General features: G+C 43.5%; 1 protein-coding gene across 9 annotated transcripts in view; it reads right to left on the bottom strand.

The window, feature by feature from the left end:
• TCF20 (transcription factor 20) overlaps positions 1-15501 on the bottom strand; it is a 215907-nt gene that overhangs the window by 22815 nt on the left and 177591 nt on the right. For all 9 annotated transcript variants that reach the window (XM_073000176.2, XM_073000180.2, XM_020787961.3 and 6 more), the window contains one exon: positions 1155-1248. In XM_073000176.2, the coding sequence (XP_072856277.2) occupies positions 1155-1248 (94 nt within the window). The remainder of the gene's footprint in view (positions 1-1154; positions 1249-15501) is intronic.

Below are 15501 nucleotides of genomic sequence, written 5' to 3'. Positions count from 1 at the left end.
ACAGAGTACAAATACATTGCCAGTATGTTTACATTTATCTTCCTGACCAAGGGAGAATCAGATAATGTGACAACAGTGTGTTAATACAGGAACAGGAGTATCAAGAAGTTGATGGCTTCGATTAGAAGGTATTGGCAAGGATAATAGTTGTAGGCCAGGGGACTTGGATGTCATAGGAATGTTTTCACAGAAGATGCTCCAAAGGCAGGAGTTTATAACTAGCTTCAACAGCTGCCCTTTCTGACTCCAACTCCTATTCACCACTCTGGCAACAGACTAAAACATAACTTAGAGTTCAACAGGACTCCATTTTTTTTGCACTGGAAATATCCTACATGACTGCATGTACTTACACTGACACAGTGTATATGTAATTCCATTAGCCCTCTCAACCCAAGAAAGGCAGAAATCACAGAAATCATAAAACTTAGTTCTCTTTTCAGTAGCATTTACCAGAGGCCCTAAGGGCAGGGGTTTACCAGAGGCCCTAAGGGCAGGGGTGAGCAATTAATTTCTATAGGGGGCCACATGAAAAATCTGAACTGTGTTTGGGGGCCGAACCAACTTTAGTTAAAAATAAAATGAAACAGTGATGTTATGATTGTTTTTATTTTAAACTTGTTAATCTTCACAAATACTAAAGAGTTCTTTTGCAGTATGTTAAAGATAAGCAACTGATCAACTTTAGACAAAAAGCTATAAATGCTTTTGATGTTCAACTTCTTCAGTGAGAGAAATCCAGTCTGTCTTGGGCTTGAACAAGTGCTTGAACACCTGACTGGAGCAACGACCGGCAGGCCGGATAGGAGTGGTTTGCGGGCCGTATGTGGCCCTCGGGCTGCACTTTGCCCAGGTCAGCCTAAGGAGGATGTTTTAGTCCATGGACCTAATCTGGCCCAGATACTCCATCCCAATTCCCAAGAATTTTCACAAGGATATTGGTTTTAAATCTCTGCATATTTGTCATGGACACAGGTAAATACAATCTGGTATTTGAAGTAGGTATCTTCCCACTATAGGCTGAGAGTTATTACAACTTCACCATGTTCTCATCCTACAGGATACAATTGAAAGGCAAAAGGATTTCAGCCTGTCTCAATTCTAAACATTTTCAGGAATGAGTAAATGAATAGTCATTCCTGTCTTCTTCTTACCTGCATCAATGGCACATGGATAATGATATCGGAAGGAGCAGCCTTTGTTGTAGCAGCCTAAGGTGGCTCCTGGCTCTTGGCAATGGGAACATTTCTAAAATAAAAGGAAAAACAGATAGAGATCATACATTGTTCTCTCTCCCCCCATCACATGAAATTTCATGTGACTACTTCTCTACTTCAAAACAGCTTCTATAATTTAACCAAAACAAGAGCCTGGTTCCTCTTACATGAACTAAAATGTTTATATCATGTTCTGAGGCATTTTTTCTGATTCCTTCATCTTCACAGGTGATATGGTTGGTGACCAAGCAAAGAGTCTCTCCAGTTTTCCCTTTGGGACACTGTTTTCTAAGTTGAGGCACACATAGCAGAGCATCTTGACATATTTATTGCTATCTAAGTTTTGTAAGGTGATGTACTGTGCTTTTCTATTGGAAAGTTTTTTTAACTGATCTGCCTTGTTAAGCAGCTTGTTATTTATTTGTCTTTTAATTATTTATTTTTTATTTATTTGTCTTTTAAATTCATTATAAATGCTATAATCTACCCCTTTAGTTTTTACTGAACCCAAGAACTGGGTCTGAAATACTATACAGTGGTGCCTCGCATAACGAGTGCACCTTCTCCGGGATCGTTAATGCGGAGGCATAGCGTCCATCCATATGGAGAAAACTCGCTTACCGAAGGGTGCCAGGAAGGAACCGCCGCCGCCGCGAGAGTGATGCGGGGCCGCGCTGGCCGGGAAGAGGAAGGCAGGCTGCAAGGCAGGCAGGCGAAGGAAGCCGCGCGCTCGCGCGTCCTCCCCCCCCCCCACTTTCCCTCTTCTCCTCCTCTTGCTGCCGACCCCCCAAACCTCCCAGAGTCGGGCGATCAGCTGTTTGGCGGTTCTAAAATGGCCGCCTGACGCCTGAAATGTCCGCATGCAGCGTTTTTGCGCCCTCCCCTCGCTTACCGAGGGCGCGAAAATGGCTGCCGCTATGGAGGAAACTTCGCTGAACGGTAAGTTTAGGGCCAATTGGAACGCATTAAACGATGTTTAATGCGTTCCAATGGACTTTTACATTCCGTTTAGCGACGATTTCACATAGCGAGGGTTAATCCGGAACGGATTAACCTCGCTATGCGGGGCACCACTGTAATTCAGTATCAGCAGTGAGGCAAATCTCCCTGGCAGGAAGAAAAATGAAATGCATAAATACAAATTACTCAGTGGCTGTTGCTTAGAGTAGTAAGTTGCAACTAGAGAAAGTCCACTGAATCAAAGGAACTGACTCACCATATCTCCACTGCTTCCATGGGCCTACTCTAGTTGTGACTTAGTATGCTCAGCAACAGGATTTCAGCCACAAATTGCTTAAAAAGTAGCAGTGGAGAACAGGTAATCCTTCAGATTTTGTTGGACTACAGCTCTCATTAGCCATAAACAACATAGCCAATAACAAGGGATAATGTAAACTGTAGTTCAGTAAAATCTTAGACCACAAATTCCCCATCCTTGGTTTGAAGAATACTTTGATGGATGTCCATCACAATTCTATAATCAGAAGTTTCAATTCAGCACCAGAGCCAGGGTGAATTTGATTTAAATCACAATGTAAATCAAATATTCAGATTTTTTGACAATTTAAATTAATTTTTAAAATAAAATGATTCAAACCAAGTTGATTTTTTAAAAAAATCATCGATTTTTATCCACCCTGACCAGAGCTCATTTGTTAGTTGTAGTCCAAAAACAGGAACTAATATGAGTTAAACCAGGGCATCATACTCGTCATCATTCCAGTCTTATACTGCAGTAATAGCAGCTGTACTGAGACCTACCATGAGACATAAGTCTTACTGAGCAGCTTCAGCAGCATCAAATTCAATTTATTCTTAAGTGGATAATTTCCAAGCAAACCCGAAACAGTCATATTTGACTTCATCTTAAAAAAGGGGGGGACTGATAAAAAGGAATTCAAAAAGAAACTTCAAGGAAGTCAAATTACACCTGCTGGCTTGGAGGTTACTCAAAATCACAATACTGTACTTGAAATGTAGCTATATTGCATGCCACATATCAGCAAAGGTATTACTGTATTTAGATCCAAAAGGTCACCAGCAATATTAAGAAGGCTACTGAAGAAAAGGCTTTCTTCACAAAACCCTAAGTTTATTCCCCAATAAGGAAGGTGAAAAGCAACACAAATTTGCAGAAAAGAAATAGAGTACATTACAAAAATAAACACAAAAGCCCACCTTTAATGGGATACAACTAATGGGTAATAATGCTGAAACCAAAAAGAAAATATATTTAAACTATTTAAATAGAATCATAGAATAGAACCATAGAATAAAGAAGTTGTAAGGGGCCTATAAGGCCATCAACTCCAACCCCCTGCTTGTTACAGGAATACAAATCAAAGGATATCTGCCAGGTGGTTGTCTTAAGTTTTTCTTAACTGCATCCAGTGTTGGAGCACTCACCAACTCTCAAGGTAACTGGTTCCACTGTCTTAATGTTCTAACAGTTAGCACATTTTTCCTGATTAAAATCTGGCTTCCTGTAAATTGAGCCCACTGTTGTGTATCCTGCACTTTGCTACGATCAAGAATAGATCCTGCCCCTCCTCTGTATGACAGCCTTTCAAGTACAGTAGGGTCTTGACTTGAGAACTTAATCCATATTGGAAGGCGGTTCTCAAGTCAAAAAGTCTGTAGGTCAAGTCTCCATTGACCTACAGTGCATTGAAAACCGATTAATCCCGTAACAGGCCGTTTTTGTTCCATTTTGGTTTTTTTCTGGTCTGTAAGTCAATTCTCAGGCTGCAAGTCAAACCTAAATTTTGCGGCCAGAGAAGTCTGTAACTCAAAAAGTCTGTAAGTCAAGCCATCTGTAAGTCAAGGGTATTTGAAAAGTTTCATCATATTACTCCTCTGTTTTCTTTTCTCAAGGCTAAACATGCCTAGTTCTTTCAGTCTTTCCTCATAGGGCTACATTTCCAGCCTTGCTGCTCTCCAGATCAGCCTTGCTGCTCTCCTCTGAACTTGTTCCAATTTGTTAGCATCCGTTTTGAAGTCTGATGTCCAGAACTGGACACAATACTCAAGGTGAAGCCTAACCAGTGCTGAATAGAGGGGAACTAGCACCTTATGGAATTTTAAAACTATACTGCTGTTAATGCACCTAAAATACCATTTGCCTTTTTTGTAGCCACCTCAGTCATTGTTGGCTCATATTCAGGCTTGTGATCTACGACAATTCCAAAATCCTTCTTGCTCATTTGATGAGCCAGGTTTCCACCATCTTGTAACTGTGTAATTGGCTTCTTTTTCCAAGGTGCAGTACTTCGCATTTATCCCTGTTGAATTTCATTCTGTTGTTTTCAGTCCGGTGCTCCAGCCTATTAAGATCATTTTGAATTTTGTTTCTCTCTTCCCGGTTATTAGCTATTCCACCCAATTTTGTGTCATGTGCAAATCAGAGAAGCATTCTCTGCACTCCCTCATCTAAGTCATTAATAAAAATGTTGAAGAGCACCAGACCCAGGAATGGGCCTTGGGGTACCCCATTTGTTACCTCCGCCCAGTTGGAGAAGGAGCCATTAATCATCAACCTCTAAGTAAGATTCTGTAGTCAACTGCGTATCCACCTGACACTTGATCTATCCAGCCCACAACTAGTTAGCTTGCTACTCAGGATATCATGGGGCACTTTGTCAAACATTTTGCTAAAGTCAAGATGTACTATGTCTACAGCATTCCCTCTGTCTATCAGGGTGGTTACCGGATAAAAAAATTACATCAGATTAGTCAGGCAGGATTTGTTCTTGACAAATTCGTGTTGGCTTCTAGTTATTACTGCACTGTTTTCTAGGTGCTTGTAAAGTGACTGTTTTATAATTGGTTCCAGAATTTTCCCTGGAATTGACATCAGATTGACTGGCCTGTAGTTCCCAGGTTCCTCTTTTTTGGCCTTTTTGAAGACAGGGACAACATTAGCCCTTCTCCAGTCATCTGGTACCCCACCCGTTTCCCATGATTTTAAGAAAATAATGGATAGCGATTCTAAGAGTTCTTTAGCCAGTTCCTTCAGTACTCTTGGATGCAGTTCATCTGGCCCTGGAGACATGAACTCATTCAAGGTGGTAAGGTATTCCTTGACTATTAGTTTATCAATCAATCTCCAGCTGCAATCTTTGTCCCCCTCTACTTGCACTTTATAGAAGAAATACATCAGCAGTAAAAAACAAAGTAGTGAAGCTGCCTCTCACCAGTCAGTGAGTAACAAGGCAATTAATGTACTGTATTTATTTGTTTCTTTTATATTCCACCTTTCCTCCAACAAGGGGCAACAGCATCCACAATAGTGTTGTTTTAATTTTTAAAAGATGTTATTGTCCATCTCATGATGGTGGTTGTGCCAATGCAGTAAGGTAAGAATATATTCCCAGTATACATGAATAACCTGTTGGACTGAGATTGCTGGGATTCTAGTACCTTCACAAATGTCTACAGTGGTGCCTCACATTATGATGATAATTCGTTCCAGCGAAATCGCTGTAGAACGAAAACGTCATAAAGTGAAATTAAAAACCCCATAGAAACGCATTAAAACCCGTTTAATGCGTTCCGATGGGCTGGAAACTCACTGTCCAGCAAAGATCCTCCACAGGGCGGCCATTTTTGCTGCCTGTGCAGCGAGGAATCTGTCCCAGAAAACAGTGGGGGACCATTTTGTTTACCCGGTGGCCATTTTGAAACCGTCAATCAGCTGTTGGAAAATTGTCATTTTGTGAAGAATCGGTTCCCGACGCAGGGAACCGATCATCACAAAGTGAAATTCCCCCATAGGAAACATTGTAAAGCGATCGCAAAAGCGATCGCAAAATGTTCGCCATAATGCGGTTTTGACGTTAAACGGAGCGATCGTAAAGCGAGGCACCACTGTATTTGCATAAAAATAGGTGTAAAAACAAGTGTCTTCTTGCTCATCCTAAAGCAGTGAGTGGGAACTGACTGCAGATCTAAGCATGTACATAATGCAGTCTGGGAGACTACTGTACAGAAGAACGGCCTTTCCATGAAACATGTCTCTGCAAGTGTGACTATTCTCACAAGGGCCTCTCCTGAGATTTTAACATCCAGACAGACTGACAATGAGATGGACTGTCTCTCAGATTGCTAAGGCCCCTAGTTACTTAGGTCTTTAAAGGCTGAAATAACATTCATTATTGTTCTTTATTTGTCTCTTTCCTTGCTCAAATTTAAAGAAATACTGTGCTTACTTCTTTCTAGAACTGAGGGACTTTATTTAAAATCTCGCAAAGGAGCAAAGTCTATGGAGCTGTGATTTTCCTCATATAGTCTGCTTAACCTGACAGATTAAGAGCATTACCCTCAATCACCCACACAAATGTAATTTCTTACTGAACTGAAACTCCCTGGACTCTCCTAGGCAAAGCTCCTCTGCTGCTGCCGCCAGCCCTCCTGCTGTTAAACAAGTCTCTGGTTTGGCAGATGCTGCTGCTTTCCACAGTCCACTAGCAAACATAATAGCTCCAGCTTTCCCACCTCCTGAGACCTGTAACCATCTGTCTCTTTCAAGAGTGAAGAGGGCATGAAGATCTACACAAAATGCTGCGCACACTTGGCAGGAAAAAAAGGGATAATGCCCAAAATATAGTGGTCTAACCCTTGCCCCATATTGGGTATTTATTTCATCATGGTTTTTTAAAAGCTGGTGGTTTTCTTGACAAAGATCAACTGTCTCTGATTTTTCTTCAATGAACTGTTTACCTATTACCCAAGCTGCCCTGTCTCCTTCATCCAATCCTAATGGCTGGGTTTGTTTTATGTGGCAGCTTCAAGCCAAGAAAGCATCATTAATATATTGGCTGCATAGGTTTATTCTCTTGACTAAATGGTAAAGAGTGGCAGGGAGAATGCCTGCTGTAATATTTATATTAACTATACTAACTGATGAAGTATGCACACACGAAGAGTAGGAAAGAGGAAAAGAGCACATATAAATCTACAGTATTGCAAAATTGTTCCATAGGTTCTTTAGTTCACTGTTGTCAACTGGCAGCTTCCAGCAGCACTGATGCCAAGAAGTAGCTTTTAGGTGTTTTCCCCTTAGCTTCCTGCTAATTTCTGGAAAGCATCAGAAAGGGTGCCTGGAAGTGACAGAATCCACACAACTCTCTTATGAATACTGTTCCACAAGAACAGGAAAAAAGCACATAACGTTCAATGCAACACTTGTGTATCCACAGCATCACTGGTAATTGCTTAATGACCTCAAGATTGTCTTACGTACGTAATGCTAAACTTCTAAAAATCTCTACATAGTGTGAGCCACCATAAAATACAAGTTTCTCAAAGCCTGTTGTTCTAAAAGAATCACTGTAACAAAGCTTTTCAGCATCAACACAAATGTATAAACATGAAACCAGTTCTTGCATACCATTCCTTAGCTTCAGGCCATCACAATCAAGAAATGAAACTCAAGTAATGCAAGCCTTCCTCTGTACAGCTTCAACCTAACTGAGAGGAGAACAAAACCTGTCACTGGCTCGGAAACAAGAATCACCAACATCTAGAGAAAGTGAGCAAATTTTGCCTGTCTCAACTAAAATCTGTATTGCAGCCAATTTACTTTCTCAATTTACTTTAATCCAGTGTAAAAGGGGGGCAGTGAAAGGGGGGGGAACAAGCATAGAGATGCATTCTACAGATAGGTACTGTAGACAGACATGTATCCCCTGAGTTCTGAACAGGAATGGTAAAGTTTAATTTGTATAATAGCTGTTATCAGAATCAATCATCAGGCCATCACTATTAGCAGCCACTACAAATCTATGCTACACCTGGCATTCTGGCTAATGCTTTCACTTTGCCATTGAATGTGAACACTATTTCATTCAAAAAGTAGTATATGTGTACACTAAAATAAACATCATTTGGTACAGCAGACAATAAATGGTAACCAGTGAAGCGTGAGCATGTTCCCAAAACATTTTACTTTGGAAAGTAAAATATTATAGCCTCTATAGCCTTTTGTTTGCATTGCCCTCTGAGTCTTCAAATCCTTTCTTCAGTAATCTTAGCCAGTGGTTCTTAACCTTTGTTACTCAGGTATTTTTGAACTGCAACTCCCAGAAACCTCAGCCAGCAGAGCTGATGGTGAAGGCTTCTGGGAGTTGCAGTCCAAAAACATCTGAGTAACAAAGGTTAAGAACCAGTGATCTTAGCTATTCATCCCTATGTACTATGCTTCACATTAACTTTTCCTAGAATAGTTTAAAATCTACTCTGCTGCTGATGGAGCAAAGGGTATATTTGAGAAGAACCTTTTGTTGGAGAAACATGCTCCCATCATTCCTGTTAAGAAACTTCCAAAGGAAAAAAAGCTGAAGATAACAGTGAACTTTCTCCTAGTGGGAAAATGCCCCTCCAAGTGGAGCACAAACTATCCAAATTATAGAAAAAATAGTAAAGGGAACAGGAAAATATGCAAACAATGTGGTTCTATAAATGTCTGCTGAAAAGCAACTTCCAGTGGAGTCAGCAAAGCATACTTCCAAGTACTATAAGTGAGTAACAAATTATAAAATGAAGGAGAGGAGTATGTTCTTAGATTGAAAAGCCCACCATCTTTCTCTACTAGGCTGGATACAACTGATGAATTTTGCAGTCCAGCAACTTCTGAAGATCCAGATTCATCCTTTTGGACCAGATAGGCGGGGTATAAATTAAATAAATAAAAATAATAAATAAATCACCCTGGCCTAAAGGGAACATGAGCTCTAAAAAGCAACTAAAAGATCTGCAACCTAAGCAGAGGATCTGAAATAAACAAGGTTCTGCATTTAAGCACCCTGTTGTTTAAATGCAGTGTCCGACTCTTTGTAACCCCATGGACCAGATCACGCCAGGCCCTCCTGTCTTCCACTGCCTCCCAGAGTTGGGTCAAATTCATGTTGATAACTTCGGTGACACTGTCCAACCATTTCGTCCTCTGATGTCCCTTTCTCCTCTTGCCTTCACACTTTCCCAACATCAGGGTCTTTTCCAGGGAGTCTTCTCTTCTCATCAGATGGCCAAAGTATTGGAGACTCAGCTTCAGGATCTGTCCTTCCAGTGAGCACTCAGGGTTGATTTCCTTCAAAGTGGATAGGTTTGTTCTCTTTCCAGTCCAGGGGACTCTCAAGAGTCTCCTCCAGCACCACATCCTACCCAGCAGATTACATGAGCCCCCAACCCCTGGGTAAAGGATGCATCTTTTAAACATTAAAATACAATATCTGTATATATTACAAATACGCACTTTCTTTTTGGAAACTGTCCAATTTTTGAAGTACCAGCAGATGGCAGTAGCCTTCCCCAGTTATAACATACTGTGCTGTGTTTCATGGTAATAAAAACCAAGGATATTTTCTCCTTTTGGCTTTAGAAGTCTTCTTTACAGATTAAGTTACAAGCACAACATTTCATACTGGGTGAAATCCTGTTGCTTAGTATATTTTATTAATTTAAAATATTCTTACTCTGTTTTTCGCCTTTAAAAGAACCTAAGGCGGCTTATATCAGTAGAATATAATGTTTAAAAGTTAAAAACAGCAAGTATAAAAATATTTCAAAAGAACCAAACAAATACTACACTAAAACTGTAAATAAAATCAACACCAAAACACACAAAGCAACAAGGCACAACAATGCATTAAAACAACACCACCTCTCACCCAGCCATTCACTAAGGGGAAGTCTGCCTGAAGAGAAAGGTTTTCATCTCCTTGCATGAAAAGCAAATACCGTATGGGGTTGCCCTGCATTCCAGTGGGAGCGAGGTTCCAGAATCTGAGAACAGTGACAGAGAAGGCCCTTTCTCGTATGGGCCTCCCCCGATGATCTTTACACTTGGGCAGCATCATATAAGATGTGGTCCTTAAGACAGCTTGGACCCAAGCTGTTAGTCCAGTAAGTCACAAGTAGAGTAAGCTTGATTCAAAGTGTTTAACCTATAAAGCCCTAAATGGCTTATGTCCAAGCTATGTCAAGACTGTGGCTTCCTCTATGAACCTGCCCAAGGGTTAACATTGTTTTTTGTTTCTTTTGTAATATTCATATACTTAACTCAATTTTGACTTATAGTGTCTCCTTTTCAGGATTTTCCAGGTCAACAATACTTAGCAATGGTTTACCACTCCCTTTTTGGGGGTGCCCTGGGACCGTCCAGCCTACCCATGACTCCACAGGCTGGTTCTACTCACAGGAGGCACAGTGAGGAATCAAACTCCCAACCTCTGGCTCCACAACCAAATACCTAAACTAGAGAAGGGCACAAATTAAAAAAAAAAAAAATAGCCAAATTTGTTCCAAAAATCACTAATTTGTCAATTTGTATTCATCAGACAACAACATCCAACAATTTTTTAGTGATTTTAATTTGTTCATTCATTTTAGCCTGTTCCCCACCCTGCCATCTGCAGCCTGCTCCTGTCAATCAGGGGTCTCTAGGCAAAACCTGGGAGGGACCTAGAGACTCCTGGATTGGTAGTGCCAGGAAGCCAAACATGCTGCTCAAAGGGCTTTGGGGGAGTTGCTTGCTAAGAAGCTTATATAAGCAGTTTCCCTGCAGTCATTTCCCACTTCTGCTGAAAGTTTTTTGCTGGAGATGGTTGAGCTGCTGTCTGTGTGCTCTCTGAGTAGCCAGGCAGCAGTTATTGATACCTGACATGGACAAACCAATGTACCTTTATTTTATTATTATTTAAAATTGTGGGACTTTTGGGAGTTTTCTTTAGGCAGGAACATTTTATTTCCTTTTAGTTTTTGAAGTTAGGGTTGGGGTAGGGTGGGTGATCTCTGTGTGTGTTTAACCCTTCCCCTGTTAATCCCAGTATGTGTGGTCCTGTGTGTTGGAGACTGGGTTTTTTTTTTTGATATTTTTCCTTCTCTTCCCCCCTGTCCTTTTTTCTCTTCTTTTTAAAAAATACTTATTTTTTCCTCCTCAAAATCTACCAACAGTGGTGCCTCGCTTTACGATTGCCCCATTTAACGACGAAACCGCATTACGATGAACTTTTTGCGATCGCAAAACAATATTTCCTATGGGGGAATTTTGCTTTGCGATGATCAGTTCCCTGCTTCAGGAATCAATTCTTTGCAAAACAACAATTTTCCAACAGTTGATCGGCGGTTTCAAAATGGCCGCCGGGTAAACAAAATGGCCCCCGCTGTTTTCTGGGACGGATTCCTCGCTGCACAGGCAGTGAAAATGGCCACCCTATGGAGGATCTTCGCTGGACGGTGAGTTTACAGCCCTTTGGAATGCATTAAATGGGTTTTAATGCGTTTCAATGGGTTTTTTCTTTTCGCATTACGTTTTCATTCTACAGCGATTTCGCTGGAACGAATTAACATCCTAATGCGAAGCACCACTGTATTTGGTTGCTTCCAGTTCTGGGTTAGGGTGGGCGCTCTGGGATTATTTTATGCTACTCCTCCCCACCATCCTGTTTCTCTCCTCTCCTGAGGATCCCACCTTTTAAAAATAAATATTCTTTTGTTTTACAACCCTCTATTAGGTGAGCCCAGTTAAATGTTCCTTTTATTTCTAAGCACGCAACCTCCCCTCCCCTTTATTTCTAAATCCAAGTGTGACTCTGCTTTAGGAGGTAGGAGTAACAGTACCTTAAAATGAAAGACAGTGGGAAGCCCCTCAGTAGATCAGACACCACTGTTCTTCCTCCAGTGGGCTTGGAGCTGGAGGTAGAATCAGAGCTTCCTTGGATGCCTGAAGGGTGGGTGCTCTTCCTTCTGGAATCAGAAGAGTTACTGGTTCAAGAGGATCCGGAATCCTCTCACTCCTTTGAACCAGTAGTACTAGGGCAGGTTTCCCCATCACCACCATATCCCAGACTCCTCTTCTCAGACCTCTCAGGTGAGCACCAGTCTTCCCAGGCCAGCAGCAGACAGAGGCAAATAGTGGGTCATCATTGGTCCAAACAAGGTGTTGTTGTCTAGTCGTTAAGCTGTGTCCGACTTTTTGTGACCCCATGGACCAGAGCACGCCAGGCCCTCCTGCCTTCCACTGCCTCACAGACCAAACAAGGTAGAGCAGGGGTGGGCAAAATGCGGCCCTCCAGATGTTGCTGAACTGCAACTCCCATAATTGGCCTCCACACAGCCAATAGTGAGAAGATTTGAGCCTAGCCCACACAGCCAATAGTGAGATTTGGGCCTAGCCCACACAGCTAATATTGTGAGGAGAGTTGGGCCTAGCCCCCACAGTGAGGAATGTTGGGATTTGCAGTTCAGGAACATCTGGAGGGCCGCACTTTGCCCAGGTCTGATGGTAGAGGCTCCCTATGGGACCATATCAATACTGTCAGTGATGACCCATGCTTGGTGTGCTGCAAGGTCTGCCCTGTGATGGTTTGCAGGGGCTCTGACCCCAGACGTATTTCCTCCATTGCCCTCCACCAACATCTGGAGAGGCTCCTATCTGGGGAAGGCAGATTCTAACCATTGGGGAAGAGGAAAAGAGACAAGCACCAGAGGGAGAATTAGGGAGGGAGTCTTTGAAAAAGACTACCACGGGGGTCGCTATGGGTGGGAGCTTGACGCAAGCCATGCTACAGGGCGTAGTTCCCACTGGGGCTGCAGCCGCCTTTAGCAGATGGTCTGGGATAAGGCATCTTGTCACCAAGATGCTTGCCCTGCTCGGGTTTCCCTGGTCCATCATAGAAATCCTGGACTTTCACCATTTGCTCCATATTTTTCCCCTGGTACATCCCCACCTTCATCCCCACTCCCCAAGAGCCAGAGAGTCCTGCCCTCCCTTTATGACTCCATGTGGGAGATGGTCCATGGCCCCCTGTTGGAAGATAGAGGACTTGAAGGGAGGCAGGGCATTGGTGAAAGGGCCACAAGGGGAGGCACTTTTCCTGCCACCAAGCTACAGAGTCGTTCTATTGCAGGCGTGGCATATGAAGGCTCAGGCAATGGGGAAGAACACCAATGAATTCCTGGCCACGCTGCACAAGTGGCACCAGAGAGTGAGGTCATCCATAGGGAAATGGTTACGGATGCTGGGAGAAACATGTTGGCGGCACTGGATGCAGCAAGCTTTGAAAGCATTATGTGCATGGTACACAAGTTATACCTCGTTGTGCACAATACCACTGGCCTGGGGAGCAATATTCCCACTATTGGGAACAATGTTCAGCACTGCTGGGTGGGGCTCTGCTCCCCTCATGCACCTCACTCCTCCCTTCTGCAATCAGAACCAAAGGGGCTGGAAACAACTGCTGCGGGAGGAATGGTGTGCGGACGGGGGGGGGGGGGAGAGAGTCCTGTGTGCTTGCACAGCTGCGCACCTTAGAAAGAACCTTGCTGGGAGCCTTATCAAGTCTGATTGGGACACAGGCATATGGGAGACAGGGTACTCCTTGAGAAATGCTGCCACCTGGTGGGCCACTTCTCACACAACTTGAAAGCTACCTGCTGGCTATGTGAGAGGCAGGAGAGTTGGGGCAGGAGGAACATCTTCTCCTGCCAGATCTCCCCCCTCACTGGGACCACCTATACCAGTCTCCCAACTGGTGGAGCAGAAGACAGTTTTGGAGGACATCATGTCCTCCATGCCCATTCTGCCTGTGGGAAGAGGTGGGCATCACTGCCAAATATTGGCTTGCTCTCTCTCTCTCAGATGGTGGAGGTCCTCAAGCCCTTCTAGGAGACCACAGATGTCCTCTGCACTCCCATGTCAAGCCCGGGGCAAGTCATTCCCCTTATTTGCACCCTCAACTGAGCTCTGGAGTACAGTCTCTCTCAAGGATCCTCCCTACTTCCATGGACTGCCTTGGTGCAGAGATTGCGGGAAAGCATGCAGAAGCAACTCCATGCTGTCTGCAGAGACAGAGCTTACCGCATGGCTTGCCTGTCTGATCCCCACATCAAGGGCAACTGGGCGGCACACACTGCGGAACTGGAGAGTGGAGAACAGAGCTCTCCACTGAGGTCTGCAGGGTACTGGGAGTGCCACATGTGCATAGAGAGCTAGGGATGTGAGGGAGTGAGGAGGATGAGGGAGAGGGTAGTTCCCAAGAGCCACAGGCAGAGGTTTCTGCTGGCGAGGGTCCCATCCTCTATTACTGGAGCTCGGTGGTGAGCTGGGCAATTGCCACCACAGGGGAGGGCAGACAAGTGGCAGAAGAGGACTCTGCAGAGTCCATTGTGAGGGAATACCTGGTGAACACCCCCCCCCAGTCTCCCCCGATCAAATCCCCTCCAATACTGGGAGTGGAAAATGGGCATATGGGCAGAGCTGTCCACTGTGGCCATCAACCTCCTTTCCACCCCCACCTCACCACCAATGTCTAGAATGAGTACTGTATGTATTCTCCCATCTTGGAGACATGCCTTAACCCCACCATTCCATCTGGATCCCTTAACTGTGGAGAGACTCTTGGTCATAAAGGTGAACCCTCCCTTGTTGAGCTTTCCCTAAATGAATCCAAGGAGGCAGAGATCCCATGCCAGCCCCTCTTCCTCCTCAACCCACCAAATATAGATCCACCTGCCCCTTCATCCCCTCTGTTGCCTCTGCCACTCTGGGAAATCAGTCTGCCTGCTTCTCTCCTACCTGTACCACTCATGGGCACAAACCTACCTCTCTGCCAGCAATCAGTGCTACCCAGAGCATAAACATACCTCTCTGGAAGCGATCTGTGCCACCCAGGGCCCAAAGCTACCTCTCTGCCAGCCGCCTCTGAAACTCAGGAAAACAAACCTGCCTTTATGCCAGGTACCTCTGTGAATCATAAGAAAATACCATTAAGTATGATCCCTCTGTGAGTCAGAAGAACCTGCCAGTAAGAAATCTACTGTAACCAAGGGAAGAAAGAAACCTGCTTCAAAGCAACCTCTGTAACCTAGGGGAAGGAAGAAACATGTTTCAATTTCCCCGCCAGACACCCATCTAACTTTGGGGAAGAAAAAATAAACGACTTTCCTGGTGGTACCCATTTTGTGTAACTTGGGCATCTGAAACCCAAGCTCCACCAAACTTGGAGGAGAGTCATGGGAAGCTTCTCTGTGAGTCTGGTGTCTCTAGGTTTTGGGGGGGCACTTTCTTTGTGGGGACTCGTTGTGGGTATATAACTTGGAAGTCCCAAACTAGAGATGGGATATTCATATATTTTATATTAATTTATTTTATGTTGTAAGCTGCCCCGAGTAGACGTGGTCTAGAGGGGCAGGGTATAAATTTAATAAATAAATAAATAAAATAAATAAATATTCATATCCCTGGGGGTACAAATATGAATATCAGCATTACAGATGCCTGGAGAAA

This window comes from Pogona vitticeps, chromosome 5 (genome assembly GCF_051106095.1).
Source record: "Pogona vitticeps strain Pit_001003342236 chromosome 5, PviZW2.1, whole genome shotgun sequence".
Lineage (NCBI taxonomy): Eukaryota > Metazoa > Chordata > Lepidosauria > Squamata > Agamidae > Pogona > Pogona vitticeps.
Note: the sequence above shows the minus strand (reverse complement) of the source record. Positions and strands in the feature narration are given on the sequence as shown.